This window comes from Eptesicus fuscus, chromosome 6, assembly GCF_027574615.1.
Source record: "Eptesicus fuscus isolate TK198812 chromosome 6, DD_ASM_mEF_20220401, whole genome shotgun sequence".
Lineage (NCBI taxonomy): Eukaryota > Metazoa > Chordata > Mammalia > Chiroptera > Vespertilionidae > Eptesicus > Eptesicus fuscus.
This window is the reverse complement of record NC_072478.1, coordinates 19409288-19430281: the sequence shown is the minus strand read 5'-3', so window position 1 is coordinate 19430281 and position 20994 is coordinate 19409288. Positions and strand designations below refer to the sequence as shown.

At 40.7% G+C, this 20994-nt stretch overlaps 1 protein-coding gene across 1 annotated transcript; it reads right to left on the bottom strand.

Moving 5' to 3' along the window:
- Positions 1 to 16: 16 nt before the first annotated feature.
- LOC103304475 (olfactory receptor-like protein OLF4) lies at positions 17 to 964 on the bottom strand. Its single transcript, XM_054716842.1, has one exon. It carries the CDS (start codon positions 962 to 964, stop codon positions 17 to 19), a length of 948 nt encoding a protein of 315 aa, XP_054572817.1.
- Positions 965 to 20994: the final 20030 nt, after the last annotated feature.

Here is a 20994-nt window from a genome sequence, read left to right as displayed (position 1 = left end):
GGGTACGTCTTCAGTCTTAGGACAACTGGCCTGTTTGTAGTTTCCTCTCAAAGAATGTCTTCAGCGCCTGTTTGATGTCCTTGTTCCTGAGACTGTAGATGAAGGGGTTCAGCATGGGTGTGACCACAGTGTACATCACTGATGCTGTTTCACTTGAATGTGAGCTCTGGATAGCAGCAGAGCTGAGGTACACACCTAGTATTGTACAATAAAATAAGGAGACAACCAAGAGGTGAGATGCACAGGTAGAAAATGCCTTATACTTCCCCTGAGCTGATGACATTCCACGTATGCAGGACACTACCTTACAATATGAATAAAGGATCCCGATGAAAGGACCAACTGCCAGCAGGACAGCTGCAAAATACATCACCATATTATTAAGAAAGGTGTCTGAACAGGCAAGTTGGATCATCTGATTGAGTTCACAGATAAAGTGGGGGATTTCCAAGTTTTCACAATAAGACAGCCTCAATGCCATTGTGCATTGTAACAAGGAATTCAGGATACTCATGATCCAAGACATCAAAACCAGCAGTCCACAGAGCCGGGGGTTCATGATGACCATATAGTGCAGGGGGTGGCAGATGGCCACAAAACGGTCATAGGCCATCATTGTCAGGAGAAAAATTTCCAACACTGAAAAGAGTATAAGAAAATAAATCTGTGTGATGCATCCTGTGTACGTTATGGCTTTCCTCTGTGTCTGGATGTTCACCAGCATCTTTGGGACGGTGGTGGAGGTGAAACAGATGTCTACCAAGGACAGGTTGGAGAGGAAGAAGTACATGGGCGTGTGGAGGTGGGAGTCTGAGCTGACGGCCAGGATGATGAGCAGGTTTCCCAACACAGTGATCAGGTACATGGAGAGGAAAAGCCCAAATATGAGGGGCTGTAGTTCTGGATCCTCTGAAAATCCCAGGAGAATAAATTCTGAAATTTGTGTACCATTCCTTGGTGGCATATGGTGGAGGTGACTACTAGGAAAGAGGGAAATAATATGACTAATTCACAAAAACTTGTATTACATATTTGAAATGCTAAAATTTATATTTGTAGAGAAAGGATTAATTTTAACATATTGTGTGTGAATCTGGTCCCCTTTTGGGGAAGCCCCTGTGCCACCTGTGATATGAAGCCTTTGTATCAATCATCATCTTCCTTAAGGTATTATGTATTCTATAGTTTTAATGAGACATTTTTCATGTATTTCAGGAATATAAATTGAGTGCTGACCATGTTTTTGGCGCTGTCCAGGCTGTAAGTATAGGGTGCTGAAGAACAAAAGTTTCTACAATTTAATGATGGAGATGATTCCTGGCTCTGAATCAGGGTGGGTGTGGAAGGCAACAGGGATGGTTCTCTCCCCCTGCCTCTCAAAATCAATGGAAAAAATATCCTCATGTGAGGACTAACTATATATATGACATTTGAGATGGTGACAGGTGTTATGAAGAAAAGAAAAGCAGGTGTAAAGAAATGAATAGGGTGTTTTATTTTTCATGGGTGTTTAGGCAAGACCTACAAACAAGATGTCATTTGTAAAGAGACCTCAAGGAAGAGAGGGTGATACAAGATTTCGTGGGAAAGCTTGTGCTGGGCAGAGGGAATGGCCAGGGTAAAGATCCTGAGGAAGATGTTTGTTTTATTTTATTTTATTATTTTTTTTTTTGGGGGGTGGTTTGCATGTATCTATCCCAAAGTGACACTGTATGGCTTCTGAGGATTTTTCATAAAAGGCCTCATTCTGCCTTGCTTGCTGGAACATTCACTCTTGGAGCCCTGGCTATCTGACAATTCTGAGGAAATTTGACAATTCTGAGGCTGCCATGTATAGCACATAGCAAGGCCACAGGCATGCCCTCTGCTTGGCAATCCAGCCTTTGAGTCATCCCAACCCGGAAAGAGGCAGGTGAGTAATGGAACTCTGGATGGTTCCAGCCCCAGCTGTCAATCATCATCAGCCTTTAAGCCCTCGCCGCTGAGACTCCAGACATCACAGAGCCGACAAATCACTCCCACTCTGTGAAATTCTGACCCGAGGTATCAGCAAACAGAATAAAATTATTGTTTAAATTTAAACTGATAAAAAAATACTTCCTGATTTTCATTCTGTCTTTAAACTTCAATTTTTTATTGATTACTCTTTTTGGTTGTTAATTCTTACATGAGAGAGAAGGAGACTGAACCATCAATGTGAGAGAGACACATCAATTGGTTGCCTCCCGCCAGCACATCTTGACTGGGGCAGGGATCAAACCTGCAACCCGGGTGCATGCCCTTGACCACGAGTCTAACCTGTGACCCTTTAGTGCGCAGGCTTGGCACACGGGCCAAGGGGATTACTCTTTTTTTCTAAATATTCTGTGTATCCCCTCAGGTTAGTCAGCAATATTACTGCTTCTGCTTTTTTTTTTTTTAATTCAATCTTCTTCTGCCTCCAATAACGGTTTTAATTTTGCACTTGCATCATCAAGTTTCTTGCAATTCTTCCTTTTCTAACCCATCTCCTTCATTTCCTTATGTTGTCTTTTTATACCATCCTGTTCTCTCTTCGTTATATTACAACTAGAGGCCCGGTACATGAAAATTCATGCACTGGAGGGGGTGTCCCTCAGCTCAGCCTGCCCCCTCTCACAGTCCGGGAGCCCTCAGGGGTGGGAGGTGACCCGGCAATCAGGAGAAGGCAACGCCCCATCACACCTCTGCTGCTGCCACTGCTGGCAGCGCAAGCCTCAGCCTGGCCCTGGTTACCAGAGCCTCGGGCGGCCCTGGGAAGCTGGGGGGCTGAGGGGATGGGGGGACTCTGGAGGCAGGCGCACGGAGCAGCCGGACCTGCCTGGCCATACCGTGTGCCTGACGCCCTGGCGGGGCTGAGTGGACTAGGTGCTGCCATCTTGTGGCTGTGGGCGCCGCCGGAAGATGTTTGTTTTAATGTTCAGCCAAAAAGGAAACCAGAGTTGGAGGTGAATGAGCGTGAGGAAGAGGATGTGAGAAGGTGTCAGACAAGTTGGGGCCTCTCTGCTACTGTTGAAACCTCAGGCACAGGGACTTCCTTGTTCACACTGCCTCTTGCACTTTGTTGCAAAGGTACCCCATAAATGCAAACAAATCCCCTTCTTAGTACCTTCTCTTGATTGAGTTCTGGTTCCTGAATTGTTAGAGTTACCTCGGAATATATGATCCCTAGTCCTCCTGCTCCTGTTTTGAGGACTGCGCTATCTCTCTCTCTCTCTCTCTCTCTCTCTCTCTCTCTCTCTCTCTCTCTCTCTCTCTCATGGTTATATTATTTCCATGCCTTTCTCAGACTGATTTGATAAGGAGTGGCTATAACCCAAGTTGGCCAGACTGTTCACGTGTATACTGTAGAAATTCTAGCAATTCCAATTTGTATTCCTCCCATAGACAAATACGCTTGGGCTCTATATTGAAATGACCATTTTTCTACTGTGTATTTAAACAAACATTTAAAAAATCTGTTTATATCCTGACTATTATAAATAATGCTTCAATGAATACAGAGTGGCCATATCTTTTTGAATTAGGGTTTTTGTTTTTTTCAGACAAATACCAGAAGTAGCATTGCTGGGAGTTCATCGATAAATGAATGTGGTACACATACACATGTGCGCGCGCACACACACACACACACACACACACACTCACACACGGTGCGGCAAAAGTAGATTTAGAGTTGTTCACATGGAAAATTATACAATAATTAAAAAGTAATAATACAAGAATAAACTCTGTGTTCTGTGTACTCACAACAATAAACCTACTTTTGCTCTACCTGTTATATACACTATAGAATATTCCTCAGCAATCAAAAGAATGAAACCTTGCTATTTGCAACAACAAGGGACAGGCCTAGGGAGCATTATGCTAAGTGAAATAAGTCAGACAGATAGACAAATACCATATAATTTCTCTTACATGTAGAATCTTAAACAAAACAAAATAAACAAACAACCAAAACAAAACAAAACAACAACAAAAAAAACACACCAACCAATAACAAACTCATAGATACAGAACAAACAGACAGGGGTGAGGGAATGGGTTAAAAAGGTGAAGGGAAATACGAGGTACAAACTTTCAGTTATGAAATAAATAAATCATGTATATGTTGTGTATAGCACAAAGAATATAGTTAATAATATCTTAATAACTTTGCACAGTGACAGATGGGTACTAGACTTATTGTGGTGACCACATTGTAATTATGTAAATGTTGAATCACTATGTTGTACACTTGTAGTTAATATAATATTGTATGCTAAGCATACTTTAATAAAGAATAAACCATAAAATAATAGTTGTAATTGTATAAAAATTCTGTTGAATAAACATTGTGAGAGCAAAAGGAATGAAATGAAATGAGGAGTTAAAAATGATCTAATAAGCTCAGGTGTGAGGAAGAAAAATCTTCCTTGGTTCTGGCAGCATTTGAACCCTAAACACATTCCCCGGATGCCCAGCAAAATAATAAGAGAACTAAAAGAAACTTGTCTAAAAGACAAAAGAGGTGATATCTTTATGGTGTCACTTTACACATTGTACACCCAAAGCAAAGGGATAAACCAACACTTCACAAAAGAAAATATCAAGGGGAACATTTTAAATATCAAGCAGTGAAGACTTGTTTTTTCTGGACCTATTTTGTAATTATTTGACCAGTTCATTTTTATATGGTCTGAGGGAGGATGAGCTCCTTTCTTCCTTTTCTGACGTGGCACCTTTTCTATTATTTCTTGGGCTTTGGGTTTTGATCTCTTTTGTGACAAACCCAGTGGGCACACTCTGGTCCTGGTTCTGGTCTTCATCCAACATGCAAAATCTCCCAGACCATGCTTTATAAATCCTGCCACACCATGACAATTTTTACACTGAATAGCTTTCTTCATATGATTCTTCCTGAGGACATTATTTTAAGCACACATTTATTTTATTGTTCTCTGCCCTCACTGATATACTGCATGATCAAAAGAGCAGCATAACCAATGGACTCAGACACTAGGGGGGGGGGGTGATGGCATGTGCTGGGTGGGTGGGGGAGGTCAATAGGGGAAAAGGGAGACATATGCTCTACTATTTGTAATATTTTAAACAATTAAAAAAGGAGAGCAGGGGCTTCCCCTGCTTTGTTCACATTTTGAGTTTTTACAAAGGTATGTGTATGGATACTCACTTACATAGAAACAAAATATGGAAAGAAAGAAGGGGTAATAAACCAGGTTAAAATGAGTAGTTTCAAAGCAAGCATAATAAACATAATTGAATGAAGAACCAAATATTAACTGAAAGAAGACATAATTTAAAGATATCAACATTGGTTAATAATTAAATTATAAATTTAGAAGAATATAATACACTTGGGGCCCGGTGCACAAAATTCATCCATGGGAAGCGGGGGGGTCCCTAAGCCTGGCCTGCACCCTTTCACAATCTGGTACTGCTGGCTCATACCACTCGCCTGATTGCCCCTAAGTGCTCGCCTGCTTGCCAGATCTCCCCTAACCGCTCATCTGTCTGCCTGATATCCTGAACCTCCTCTGCCTCGGCCCCTGCCACAGTGGCTTTGTCCAGAAGGACATCCACAATGACATCCAGAAGGTTGTTCAGCTGTCTGGTCTAATTAGCATGTTACACTTTTATTATTATAGATAATGTTCCTAGAATGTTCTGGCACATAGCAGATGCTCAGTTATTATTCATTTAATGATTCCGGAATTAGTTCTCAATGTATATTAACATTTATCATATGGCAAAGCTTGTCTTTCAATTTAACATTTAGTATTCCTCTTTGACTTTTAATTAGTTTTTCTCATATGAATACCCAGCATGAGAGAAGATGCTGCAATGTACGTCTCACCAACTGCTGTTACAAGGTACCATCTCCCTGCACTGGCCAGGGTCTTTTCAATAAATACAAAACATGCTCCATCACACCTCACCTTGGAAATTTAACACAAACACTCTCACTTCACTGCGTTGTCCTCCACACCTACTCTCTATTTCTTTCTCCCTGAACAGCAGAACTCCTCAGATATGTTTTCATTTTACTGCAATCATTTTATGCATCTCACTCATTCTACAGTGTCATCCAACTGGACTCCCATCCCCACCACCTAATTGTCAACTATGGGCCCTGTATTGCAGATTCAAAGAGAAACATCCTTATTAACATATTAAGTAAATTAAGAATAAATTAGTTAATTAACAGGCTGGGCTGATTAGGTTCACAGTGACTCAGGCAAAAGTTATGAGGTTCCATCCTGTCTGACCCTCTCCTGATGTACCTAATGGGCTCCCAGACTCACCTGGATGTGGTCTCTGAGAGGAAGGTCTCCATGTGGAAGTCTGAATTGCTTTCTGGATGGTTGATGATGGAGATTGAAGCTCTGTCCCACAGGAGACAGGAGGAAGGAGTGAAGCATCAGTCCCTGAACCAGCTTAGGAATCAAAAGCAACAGCAAGTCCTGTCCGCCAGTATTGTACAAGCTGGAGACTACACAGGTGAGATAGTTACAGCTCTCTCTATACCTGCCCATCAGGCACATTTCCCTTGTGTTGTTCCAACATCTAAGCACATGATTTCCCTGTAGGCCTGTGGAATAGACAGAAAGGAAATGTTTCCTAATGATTCTCTGGTCCTAAGGGACCAGGTTAGAAGTCAAGTAAATTTAGTTTTTATTTTCCCTTGTCTTTGATCTTCTTGCTTTCCATAGATCTGACCTCCTACGCTGAGTTACCCCAACGCTGAGTTAACATTTGCCCAATGTCTGAGGCCAAGAAACCTGTCAGACCAAGTCCCTTTGATCCTCCAGCACTGATCTGTGGTGGGTACACAGCCCTGATGTCCCTAGAGAACTGCTATCTTCCTCTCCAACAAGGGGAGGCAATTGGAATTCTGACATCACAGTCTTTGGTTTCAGGACACATTTGTCAAAAATGATGAAGGATTTTGTACTTATTTCACAAGTTAAGAGCTGCCATTAAGTCCCTCATTATAAAATATATATTAATTATGAGATATATGTAGATATTCTTATGCCACATAACCTGCGCTTAGCATCTTATATGCATAATTTTTTAAAAATAAATCTTTATTGAATCCGGAAGATGGCAACCGCAGGAAGGTAGGGAGGGAGAGAGTGTGAGAGAGTGAGGGAGCCATAGAGGAGAGTGTAGATGTGTGTGGTGTTTGTGTGTATGAGCTAGGGACAGTTAGATTCTGCAGGTCTTCCAAGGGGCTGCCAAACTGGGCAGTCCTAGACGGCGGAGCTGGTACTGTGAATACTCTCTAGTGTCTTTGTGCCTAAATTTCTACATTCCTTTATTCCACATTAATTCAACCATTTATTCTTTTAATTTCTATCCTACCCAAATTTCTCACAAATTTTCTTTCAACATAAAATATGGGTTTATTAATGAGTCTTTGTATATCTGTGTGTGAGTGTGCTTATTTTAATCATCTACAAATGCACACACGTATACACATAGATATACTTCTTAGTTGTAAGAGAGTTCATGGACTTAAGTATTTCCAAACATTTCATTTATTTCTAACAACATTCATCTGAATTAGGTTTATTATCCCACTACTGTCACCAGTAAAGTAAAGAGGCTCAGGGTGATTGAATTTTTTACAGTTATATAACAAAGCAATGAAAAGCTTTTGTGTACTTTGTTGGAATCATACAGACCCATGCACTATACATTCTTAATTTGTGCATAGCTCTTTTAATTCAGCAAATTTCATACTTTATCTTTAATATTGGTTTGTAATATGCTTTTAAAATTCTTTTTAAAATCTTTATTGTTGAAAGTATTAGAGATACCCCCTTCTCCCCCCTTTGAACCCTGTCTAGCCTGCACCTGCCCTCTGCCCCAGGCATTCACTACACTACTGTCTAGGTCCATGGGTTATGCATATATGCATACAAGGTCTTTGGTTAATCTCTTTCCTTTTACCATCCACCCCTGCCTTCTCTCTGAGATTTGACAGTCTGTTCCATGCTTCTGTGTCTCTGGATCTATTTTGTTCATCAGTTAATTTTGTCTTTTGGAATCCACATGAGTGAGATCATGTGATGCTTGTCTTTATCTGACTGGCTTATTTGCTTTGCATAATACTCTCCAGGTCCATTCATGCTGTCTCAAAGGGTAAGAGATCCTTCTTTTTTACACCTGCATAATACTGTAGTGTCAATGTACTACAGCTCTTTTATCTACTCATCTACTGATGGGCACTTGGGCTGTTTCCAGATCTTAGCTATTGTAAATTGCACTGCTATGAACATAGGGGTGCACATATTCTTTCTGATTAGAGTTTCAGGTTTCTTAGGATATTTTGCTAGAAGTGGGATGACTGGGACAAATGGGAGTTCCATTCTTAATTTTTTGAGGAAACTCCATACTGTTTTCCATTATGGCTACTCCAGTCTGCATTTCCACAGCAGTGTACTAGGGTGTGCCATGCCAGCATGGCTAAGGGTGAACATGAGGAGGGACAGTGAAGGATTAAAGAAGACAGACAAGAGAATACAGCTGGGGCTCGTCGGATCTCCTGTGCCTGGATGAGGACACAGAAAGATCCAGCCAGCAAGCCAAAGCTTTATTTTATAGTCAGTTCAAAACAAGGGTAGTGGTCAACATGTCTACAATGTTCTTGTTTTGGCAGCACTTGCTGCACCATCCACAGCCCATTATCTACCTGGGAAGGAACTAGGGAGGGCTATAAGGTTAAGCTTAATTATGATAAGAGGGCTCTGCCCTCCAAACTGGGACTTGTTTGGGGATGCCACAGTTCAATTTGAGGCTTGACCCTATAGCCACTCCCTATACTAGGGTTTCCTTTCCTCTACATACTCACCAGCACTTGTCATTTGTTGATTTGTTGATGGTAGCCATTCTGGTAGGTGTGAGGTGATACATCATTGTTCTTTTAATTTGCATCCCTTTGATGATTAGTGACCTTGAGCATTTTTTCATATGTCTTTTGGCCATCTGTATGTCTGCTTTGGAGAAGTATCTATTTAGGTCCTTTGCCAGTTTTTTAATTGGATTGTTTGTCTTCCTTTTGTTAAGTTGTATGAATTCCTTATATATTTTGGATATTAACTCTTTATCAGATATATCATTGACAAATATGTTCTCCCATACAGTGGGCTCCCTTTTCATTTTGTTGATGGTTTCTTTTGCTGTGCAGAAGCCTTTTATTTTGATGTAGACCCATTTATTTTCTCCTTCGTTTCCTTTGCCTTAAGAGATGTATCTATAAACATATTGCTATGAGAGATGTCTGAGATTTTGCTGCCCATGGTTACTTCTAGGATTTTTATGGATCCATGACTTACATTTAAGTCTTTTATCCATTTTGAGTTTATTCTTGTGTATGGTATAAGTTGGTGGTCTAGTTTCATTTTTTTTTTTGTATGTACCTGTCCAATTTTCCCAACACCATTTATTGAAGAGACTGTCTTGCCTCCTTTGTTGAATATTGAGCAAAATGGTTTGAGTTGATTTTTGGGTTCTCCATTTTGTTCCATTGATCTTTTTCTTCTTATTATTCCAACAGTCCCTTTAGCATGTATTGTAGTGCTGGTTTGGTAGTAATAAACTCTTTTATCCTTTTTTTTTTCTGTGAAGCTCTTTATTTCACCTTCAATTTTGAACGATAGCCTTGTTGGATAAAGTAGTCTTGGATCCAGTCTCTTATTTTTCATTACTTTGTATACTTCATGTCACTCCCTTCTGGCCCAAGGTGTTTCTATTGAGAAATCAGCTTGACAATGTAATGGGAGCTCCCTTGTATGTAACTTTCTGTTTCTCTCTTTCAGCCTTTAAGATTCTTTTTTAAAAATCTTTAATTCTTATGCACCTTGTGTTGTTCTTTTGGGGTTCATCTTGATTGGGACTCCCTGTGTTTCCTGAACTTGAATGACTTTTCCTTCAGCAGCATAGGGAAATTTACTGCAATTATTTCTTTAAACAGGTTCTCTATTCCTTGTTTGGATTCTTCTCCTTCTGCTATCCCTATGATGAGAACATTGTTATGGTTCATGTTGTCTCAAAGCTCCCTTTGACTTTCCTTTTGCCTTTTAATATTTTCCCCTAGTTGTTGCTCTGAAAAAGTGATTTTTTTCTATCTTGTCTTCTAACTCACTGATTTGGTCCTCTGCTTCTTTTCGCCTACTATTGAATCCATTCAGGGTGTTCATTATTTCAGCTATGTCATTCTTCATTTCCACTTGAATCTTATTCATGTTGGTGTATTTCTCATTCAGCTCCTTATAATTCTCATTAAGTTGCTTGTAGTTCTCACTAAGTTGTTTGAGCACCCTTATAACCATTAGTTTAAAAAAAATTATTTATTTATTTTTATAATATACAAAATAAATCTATTACCAGATTGTAGATACAAAATAATTAGCCACTTTCATCTAATAAACATTAATATTTCAAGAATAAAGATTTAAAATATAATAATATTACCAAAACTGTACTATCATAGTATAATATTATAAAACTTGTAGGAAATATTAAAAATCTGAAAAAAAAAAACAGGATTACTTCTATTACTAGTATATTCTAAAATATTTTTTTTCTCTGGCTCTATTTTTGTTCATCAGTTTATGTGTTCATTATATTCCACAAATGAGTGAGATCATGTGATATTTACCTTTCTCCAACTAACTTATTTTGCTTAGCATAATGCTCTCTAGGTCCATCCATGCTGTTGAAATGGTAAGAGTTCCTTCTTTTTTTTATAGCAGTGCAGTATTCCATTTTGTAGATGTACCACAGTTTTTTTTAAAATTTAAATTCTTTATTGTTTAATGTATTACATAAGTCTCCTTTTCCCCCCATTGACTTCTTCCTGGCCGCCCCCAACCCCAGCACATGCCCTCACCCCCACTCCCATCTGTGTCCATTGGTTATGCTCATATGCATGCATACAGGTCCTTTGGTTGATCTCTTATCCCTTCACCCCCCACCTTCCCTTATAGGTTGGACAGTCTATTCAATGCTTCCATGACTCTGGTTCTATTTTTATTCATCAGTTATGTTGCTCATTCTATTCCACAAATGAGTGAGATCATGTGATATTTATCTTTATCTGACTGCCTCATTTCATTTAGCATAATGCTCTCCAGTTCCATCCATGCTGTTGCAAATGGTAAGAATTCCTTCTTTTTTAAAGCAGCGTAGTATTCCATTGTGTAGATGTACCACAGTTTTCTAATCCACTCATCTGCTGATGGGTATTTAGGCTGTTTCCACATCTTAGCTATTGTAAATTGTGCTGCTATGAACATAGGGGTACATATATCCTTTCCGATTGGTGTTTCCAGTTTCTTAGGATATATTCCTAGGAGTGGTCTTACTGGGTCAAATGGGAGTTCCATTTTTAATTTTTTGAGGAAATGCCATACGGTTTTCCACAGTGGCTGCGCCAGTATTCATTCCCACCAGCAGTGCACGAGGGTTCCTTTTTCTCCACATCCTTGCCAACACTTGTTTGTTGATTTGTTGATGATAGCCATTCTGACAGGTGTGAGATGGTACCACATTGTCATTTTGATTTGCATCTCTTGGACTTTGGGCATGTTTTCATATGCCTCTTGGCCTTCTGTATGTCCTCTTTTGAAAGGTGTCTATTTAGGTCCTTTGCCCATTTTTGGATTTGATTGTTTATCTTCCTTTTGTTAAATTGTATAAGTTTCCTGTAAATGTTGGAGATTAAACCCTTATTGAAGATAACATTGGCAAATATGTTCTCCCATGCAGTGGGCTTTCTTGTTGTTTTGTTGATGGTTTCTTGTGCTGTGCAGAAGCTTTTTATTTTGATGTAGCTCCATTTGTTTTTTTCTCCTTAGTTTCCATTGCCGTAGAAACTATATTGGTAAAGATATTGCTACAATGAATGTCTGCTATTTTGCTGCCTATGGATTCCTCTAAGATTTTTATGGTTTCCCATCTTATGTTTAAGTCCTTTATCCATTTTGAGTTAATTTTTGTGTATGGTGTAAGTTGGTGGTCTAGTTTCACTTTTTTGCATGTATCTGTCCAATTTTCCCAACACCATTTGTTGAAGAGACTGTCTTGACTCCATTGTATATTCTTGCCTCCTTTGTCAAATATTAATTGAGCATAATGGCTTGGGTTGATTTCTGTGTTCTCTGATTCTATTAGTCTATATGTCTGTTCTTGTGCCAGTACCAGACAGTTTTGAGAACTGTGGCTTTGTAGTATAGCTTGAAATCTGGCATTGTGATTTCTCCAACTTTGTTCTTCTTTCTCAAGATTGCTGCAGCTATTCGGGGTCATTTTTTATTCCAGATGAATTTTTGGAGAGTTTGTTCTAGGTCTGTGAAATATGTCATTTGTATTTTAATGGGGATTGCATTGAATTTATAGATTGCTTTGGGTAGTATGGACACTTTAATGTTGTTGTTTCTACCAATCCATGAACACGGTATATACTGCCATTTGTTTATGCCTTCCTCTATCTCTTTTTTCAACATCCTGTAGTTTTCTGAGTACAGGTCTTTTCCCTCATTAGTTAAATTTATTCCTAGGTATCTTAATTTGGTTGTTGCAATGGTAAGTGGGAGTTTTAAAAAATTTCTCTTTCTGTAAGTTCACTATTGGTGTATAAAAAAGCCATAGATTTCTGGGTGATAGTTTTGTATCCTGCTACATTGCCAAAATCATTTATTAAGTCTAGTAGTTTTTTGATGGAGTCTTTAGGGTTTTCTATGTACAACATCATATCTTGTCATCTGCGAATAATGACAGTTTTACTTCTTCTTTTCTAATTTGGATGCCTTTATTTCTTCTTGTAGGAAAGGGGGAGAGAAAAATTGGATATATGAATGAAACAATGGACTCTAAAATAATAACAAATCAATAAAGCATATAGATAAAGAAGATAAATAAAAAGTAAAAAGAAATGGAAGTGAAAAATAGAAAAAAAAAGTAATGAAGAAAAAAGTAAAGTGGCTTTCATCTCAGCCAGGTTTAGTTCCTCCTGGGAGCTTCCTTTTGATTCCGCTCTCCTGATGACTGTGCTGACTGTCCTGTCTGCCAGTTCTGGGCTTCCCGGAAGTACTCAGTGCTAACCACTGCCAGAGACCGTCCTCTTTGCCTTTCAGCAACCTCCTTGAAGCTCCAAGAAATCCACAGTTTATGTCCATCTCCATAGGACTTGGCTTCACATGGGAGGGGCCAAGCTGCCTTCTAAAGCAGGTTAGTTAGCAGAACGGGGCCCAGGGATGGGTCAGTAAGCTTCCGTAGGTTCCCCAGGCTCTGCTTCCACCCACCATCACTTGCCAGCCAGCTGTCAATCGTAACCACGCAAAAGTCTGTTTCTGAAAGGACTTTAGCTCTCCCATGAAGGGAAGGTGTTGTTGAGATTTCAGGGAAAGTGATGGGTATGCTTCCCTGTCCCAGAGCTGCTACTGTGTGAATGGCTCAGCATATTACTCTGCAATCCAGTGGGATCAACTGGAAACCTGAAGTTTCTATCAGACTGGGAGGCACCAGTTAGGTTCCTGGGATAGTGGGGAAGATGGCCCCACCCCCAACCCAGTCACAGATGCTCCCTGAGACTGTACAAACCTATAGGCTTTACCTTTGTGGCTATCTCCTTTGCAAAGGTCAAGATGCAGGGTGTGGCAGGCCTGGCTTCTGAGGGTCAGGTGGGCTGTAACACCTAGGGTGATTTTTCCCCCACTTTTCCTCCATTACTGCTTCTGGGGGCATATGACTGAATGCAGGACTCCTGACTGATGCTTTTCCACATCTCCCCCAATGTTTCCCACACCAGCCTCTGCTTAGGCACCTCCAGTCAACACCACCCTCCCTGCACCAAAGCCTTGGGTGAGTAGCTGCTACGGAAAACTCCTGTGCTCCGGGTTTAAAAAACAAAAATACAATAAAACCAGAAACTGTGCCTTTCTTTCCTGTCAGCTCTGGTCTACTGGCTCCAGACTCTGTGGCACCCAGCAGCTCTGCCACCTTTCACGGCTGGATGTTACATGGGCTTCTGGTTTCAACTCAGATGCGCTGGGCTCTGGAGCCCAGCCTGGGTTCCGGGCCTCAATCTTCTGGGGAAACAGACTCTCCTGTAGCCCAGAGCTCCCTCCTCACTGTTGGCCTGCCACCTGTGGCAGCTGGGTCAGCCCCTCTCGTGACCTTGCCCTTCATACCAATCTCCAGGTGTTTTCTGTCCTTCCTTGATATATATCTCCTTCTCAGGTGGACCTCAGTTGGTAATTCCAGGTGTATGTTTCCCACTTTAATTTTACTTCCAGTCTGGCCAGGAGACTGCATTTCTGACAAGCTCCCAGGTGATGTTGATGCTGCAGGTCCTCCTGGTCTGTGGACCACACTTTGAGTAGGTGGGCTGTGGCTCTGTGTCGGAGTCTGGTGTAGGTAATTTTAGGTCTTCTCCACCAGGATTCTTCTGTGTACGTAATTTTGAAAGACAAGTTTTTCTTTCACTCTAAGGGAAGGATAAATTCTGTGTTTGATTCTTTTATATTATGAATCCTGGTGACATAAAATAATTTATACCTGGAAAAGGCTTTGTAGTTGGCAGAATAAGGGCCTCAAAAGAGGTCAGCATCCTAATTTGGAGAACTTTGGAATATGTTATCTCACAGAGCAGGGTAAGTAAAATAGAAATAAAATTATTAGCTAAGGAGATTAGCTCAGATTAGCCAGGTTGGACTAACGTCATCACAAGGGTCCTCTAAATGTGGAAGAGAGTGGAAGAAGAATTGGAGTCAGAGAGACATTTGAAGATGCTATGCTCCTGGTATTAAAGATGGAGGAAGGGCCATCGGCAAAGGAATGCAGGTGGCCTCTAGAATCTGGAATAGGAATTGAGAATAGGAAAGGAGTTGGAAATGGATTGGGAATGGGTTGGAAAGGGATTACATTCTCCTCTGGATCACCCAGAAAAGTCCAAGCCCGGCAGTCATTTTGATCTAAGGCTTTTAAGACTCATTTCAGGCATTTAACCTCTAGAATTTTAAGATAGAAAGTTGTTTGTTTTTAAGCCACTAGAGTAGTAATTTGCTACAATAGCAATGGGAAACTGACACGACATTTATCCAGTAAGATATTGTTAGAAGAAACTTGAGTTTAAGCCTCTCAAATCATTCAGCTACCTTCCCTTGGGCAAAGGTATTTTGTGTTGAAATTCCACATCACATAGATAAAATTAGAGCTAATTTACAGGTATTTGGTCTGATAGATGGTACAAAGAATTTCCCATCACGTAAATGTTAACATGGTTCTGACTTTGAGGCATTAAGATAGAAAAATAATTTATTAAAATTAAGGTCACACGTTTTACTTTATATTTGTTTATTTATTTATTTATTTAATGTATTATTTTTTTATGGATTTCAGAGAAGAAGGGAGAGAGATAGAGAGATAAAAACATCAATGATGAAAATCATTGATTGGCTGCCTACTGCACGCCCCCTACTGGGGGGATCGAGCCCGAAATCTGGGCATGTGTCCTTGGCCAGATCGAACCTGGGACCCTTTAGTCCACAGGCTGACGCTCTACCCACTGAGTCAAACTGGCTAGGGCTACTTTAAATCTTTGTGTCAAAATTTCTACATTTGTATCTATTTCATGTTAATTCACACATTTCTTTTTTAAAATTTCTATATTTTCCAAATTTCTCTGAAGGTTTCTTTCATCATAATAGATGGGATTATGAATGAGTCTATGTGCATGTGCATATATATGTGTGAGTGTGTTTATTTGAAAGTTGTATACAAGTGCATACATATATGCACACTGCTCACTCTTGAACATTTTCTTTGGACTCAACAAAGTATATTTAACATTTTATTTAGGTCTTACAACATCCAGTTGAAGTAAGGTTTATTATTCCACATTATCTTCAGAAAGAAGAAAACTGAAGCCAAGTGGATTACATTTTTTTTAAAGCATGCCCACAGCAAAGGCACCAACAGCTCTCTACACACTTTTATTTATTTATTTTTAAAAACTATATTTTTATTGATTTCAGAGAGGAAGGGTGAGGCAGAGAGAAATAGAAACATCAATGATGAGAGAGACTCATTGATCGGATGCCTCCTGCACGTCCCCTCCTGGGGATTGAGCCCACAATTCGGCCATATGCCTTTGACAGGGAATCGAACCTAGGACCCTTCAGTCCGCAAGCCGATACTCTATCCACTGAGTCAAAGCAGCTAGTGCTGGATTACATTTTTAACAATAACATTAATGCAGTTAAGACTTATTGAGCATCATCTTGAGTTATATACAAATGGACCCACCCACTATAAACTCTTTTAAAAATTATATTTTTACGGACCTGCATTAGCACCATTTGTCCACCATCCAGAACTGAAATGTCAGTGCTGACATGTACACATAAGGAACTGTTGGACATTGAAATTGGGTCTCAAAAGAACTGTTGGCCCAGAAAGAAACTCACTACACACTGATTCATTTGCCTGTCACCATAACCATTATTGCTTGTCTCATTTTTGGTTCTTTTAAGTGGATTTCTAATAGCACATGATCTCACTCAAGGGGAAATAATGAACAACATAGACTGATGAACAAGAACAGACCCAGAAACAAGGAGGCATGGACCAGACTGTCGGGCCTCGGGGGGAGGGTAGGGAAGGGTGGGGGTAAAGGGGGAGATCAACCAAAGGACTGTGTGCAGGCATATGAGCCTAACCAGCAGTTAAGGACAACAGGGGGGTGGGGGCATATGTGGGGAGGGGGGTGGGATGGGAATGGGGGGACGAGGACAAATATGTGATACCTTAATCAATAAAGAAATTAAAAAAAAATGCAGAGCAAGACATATGGATGAAAACAGAAAAAAAAAATTATATTTTTATTTATTTCAGAGAGGAAGGGAGAGGGGGAGAGAGATAGAAACATCAATGATGAGAGAGAATCATCAGTCGTCTGCCTCCTGCATGCCCCACACTAGGGACTGAGCCCACAACTCAGGTGTATGCCCTGACTGGAATTTAACTGTGATCTCCTGGTTCATAGGTCAATGCTCAACCACTGACCTACACTGGCTGGGCTAAACTATTAATTTATGTATGGCTTCTTTAATCCAGCACATTGTACATTTGAAATATGTGCAATTTATTGTATGTAATTATTATTATTTTAAAATTTATTTTAATTGTTGAAAGTATTATAGATGTCCCCTTTGTTATTTTTCCTGTTGAACTCCTCTACCCCACACCCACCCCTCCCAGCCTATTGTCTGTGTCCATAGGCTTTGCATATCCTATATAATAAAAGCCTAATATGGTAAGTGTCCGGTTGTCCGGTCTTCTGGTTGGCCGTTCAACCAATCAAAGGGTAATATGCTAATGATATGTTAAGGCCATTCAACTGCTCACTATGACATGCACTGACCACCGGGGGGCAGATGCTCTGACTGGTACATTAGCTTGCTGCTGGGGTTTGGCAGATTGGAACTGAGTGAGACGGGCTGGACATGCCCTGGAGCTCTCCTGTGGTTCCACCCTGGTTGGCCAACCTCTCGAATCCATCCCCGGCTCCAACTGTGCACAGGTGGGGTCTCTTGGCCTGGCCTGCGCCCTCTCACAATCTGGGACCCCTCGGGGGATGTTGGAGTGCTGGTTTCAGTCTGATCTGCAGGCCAGGCTGAGGGACTCCACCGGTGCACCAGTCCGTGCACTGGGCCTCTAGTATGCATATAAATTCCTGGGTTAATCACTCCCCAATGCACTCCATCCCCCATATTCCCTCTAAAATTCATCAGTCTTTCCATGCTTCTATGCCTCTGGATCTATTTTGTTCATCAGTTTATTTTGTTCATTAGGTTCCTCATATGAATAAGATCATGTAATTATGCTCCAATAAATTAGTTAGAATTAAAAATTCTAGTGATGTATAACTCATGTCAGATCAAGAGCACAGGCAGCTGAGTCACATCAGATATTGGTGGGAAATATATCTTATAACTGGGAAGAAAGCAAGTTCTCATATATAAATATAGGAACTGTGATGTTAAGGTAATTCTCATTTGATAAACCATTTTTACATAAACTGTAAGATCAACACACACACACACACACACATTAAACATCACATATTGGTTGAAGATAGAAGTGTAATGCAGATGCACAAAACATCATGAAAGAGCTTTAGAAACATAATATAGCAACTCATGATGGGCCCAGAATAGATCAGAACTACTTCCCACCATACAATCTGTTTTAATTATAAAGCCACTATATTAAAACAAGTGCTTTCCTCAAAAAATTAAAAATGGAACTCTCATTTGACCCAGTGATCACACTTCTAGGAATATATCCCAAGAATCTAGAAACACCAATCAGAAAGGATATATGCACTCCTATGATCATTTATCATAGGTAAGATTTGGAAACAGCCTAATTGCCCATTAGCAGATGAGTGGATTAAAAAGCTGTGGTACATCAACACAATGGAATACTACGCTGCGGTAAAAAAGAAGGAATTCTTACCATTTGCAACAGCATGGATGGAACTGGATAGCAATATGCTAAGCGAAATAAGCCCGTCAGAGAAAGATAAATATCACATGATCTCACTCATTTGTGGAATATAATGAACAACATAAATTGATGAAAAAAACAGATCCAGAGACAGAGAATCATTGATCAGACCATCAAACCTCAGAGGGAAGATAGGGGAGGGTGAGGGTAAGGGGGAGAGATCAACCAAAGGACTTGTATGCATGCATATAAGCCTAACCAATGAACACAGACACCAGGAGGGGTGAGGGCATGAGTAGGGGGTGGGGGGCATTGGGGTGATAAAGACACATATGTAATACCTTAATCAATAAAGACAAAAAAAAATAAAACAAGTGCTTTTAGGATGGCTTGTTATGCAGAAATAGGTAACTGCTACACTAATAACAGAAAAGAAAACTGAGATCACTTATAATAATATACTCTTTCTCATTCTCGGCATTTGTACAGCTATTTGAAGATAGCATTCATAATTATTCTGTTATTAAAGTTTATTTCAGATAACTGCATTAAAAAGTGTCTCTATTTAGACTCTTATAGTTAACCATAAGAGGTTGAAAGAATATGCATGTTTGTGCAAACCATATGACTCTGAATCACAGAACTGGACAGGAATTCAAGCTCTCTAGTAAGCCATCCTTTGGTCACTTCTGTACATACTAGAGACCCAGTGCATAAAATTCATGCACGGGGGGAGGTGTGTGCCCCTCAGCCCAGCCTGCACCCTCTCCAATCTGGGATGCCTCGAGGGATGTCTGACTGCCCATTTAGGCCTGATCCTGGTAGGGCAGTCGGACATCCCTTTCACAATCCAGGACTGCTGGTTCCCAACCGCTTGCCTGCCTGCCTGCCTGATTGCCCCCTAATCACTCCCCTGACAGCCTGATCGATGTCTAACTGCTCCCTTGCTGGCCTGGTCACCCCTAACTGCTCTCCCCTGCCAGCCTGGTCACCCCTAACTGTCCTCCGCTGCAGGTCTGGTCGCCCCCAACTGCCCTCCCCTGCAGGCCTGGTTGCCCCTAACTGTCCTCCCCTGCCAGCCTGGTCACCCCCAACTGCCCTCCCCGGCTGGCCTGATCACCTCTAACTGTCCTCCCCTGCAGGCTTGGGCGCCCCTAACTGCCCTCACCCCACCAGCTTGGTTGCCCCTTAGTGTCCCACCCTGCCGGCCTGGTTGCCCCTCACTTCCCCCCCTGCCAGCCTGGTCACCCCCAACTGCCCTCCCCCGCCCCCCCCGCGGGCCTGGTCACCCCACACAGCCTGTTGCTCAGTCGTTTGATCGCCCCTCACTAATCCCCATGCTGGCCTGTTCACCACACACAGCCTGCTGCTCAGTCGTTTGGTCACCCCTTACTAACCCGTGTGCTGGCCTGGTCGCCCCATGCAGGCTGCTTTTCGGTTGTTTGGTCACCCCTCACTAACCCCCCTGCCGGCCTGGTTGCCCCACACAGCCTGTTCAGTCATCAGTTCAGTTGTTTTGGATGCTACGGTTGCTTAGCCATATATATATATATATGATATATCTATAGATCACATATTAGTTTATATAATGGATGATAATAATATGGTTCATTCTTATACCTTTAGTGGTTATGTAGGGAGAGGTGCTTCATTTAAAACAGTAGAGGGAATCATATTTGTAGGCAGCAATGAAACTTTAAGTAGAAGAGGGCAATAGTTAATTGGAAACATAATTAAACCAAGCAAAACTCCACCCCAATGTGAAATCCCTTTACACATGGACACCAATCTTACATACATCAATAAGTAAACATACACCGTAAGAAGAGTTTGCATAGCAATAAATCCATGACTTAAAATTTTGCTTCCTCATACTCACGATTATCTCTGACTCTAAGGGCTTATTATGTCAAACAATTTATTGAAATTTTTGTTTCCATGTTATCTAGAATTGGAGACATGCATTTGATTGTCAGTTTGCTAGTGACTATGGTAGGAATGTGGACACCACGCTAAATAAGATACAGGATCCTAATGAGAGAACACAACCCAATGACCTCTTATAACACACACTAAATATCTTCAGAAAGAGCAGGTATGGTAGTGATATATGAAGATATGATGTAGAAAGAAGGTTAAACTGTGCTCTTATATTTTCCTTTCCTATGAAATGATGTAAATGGCTTTGGTTACCAAGTGCAGTTTATTTCCATAGGAGTAGTACAACTCATGATTGTTCTTTTAGTAAAATGAAAGAAATATTACTCAGTATGATAGATTTCATTTAAAAAAATTGTTCTTAAGAAATCCATGCAGTCTCGTGAGATAAATGAGAATTTCCAAATATTTCACCCAAGGTTGGGATCAATTTGGGAGAGGAGAAAAATGACATAGGAAAAGCTGTTAGGTATCACAAAGTCAAGAAATTAATAAAGTGATTCAATTAAACTCTGT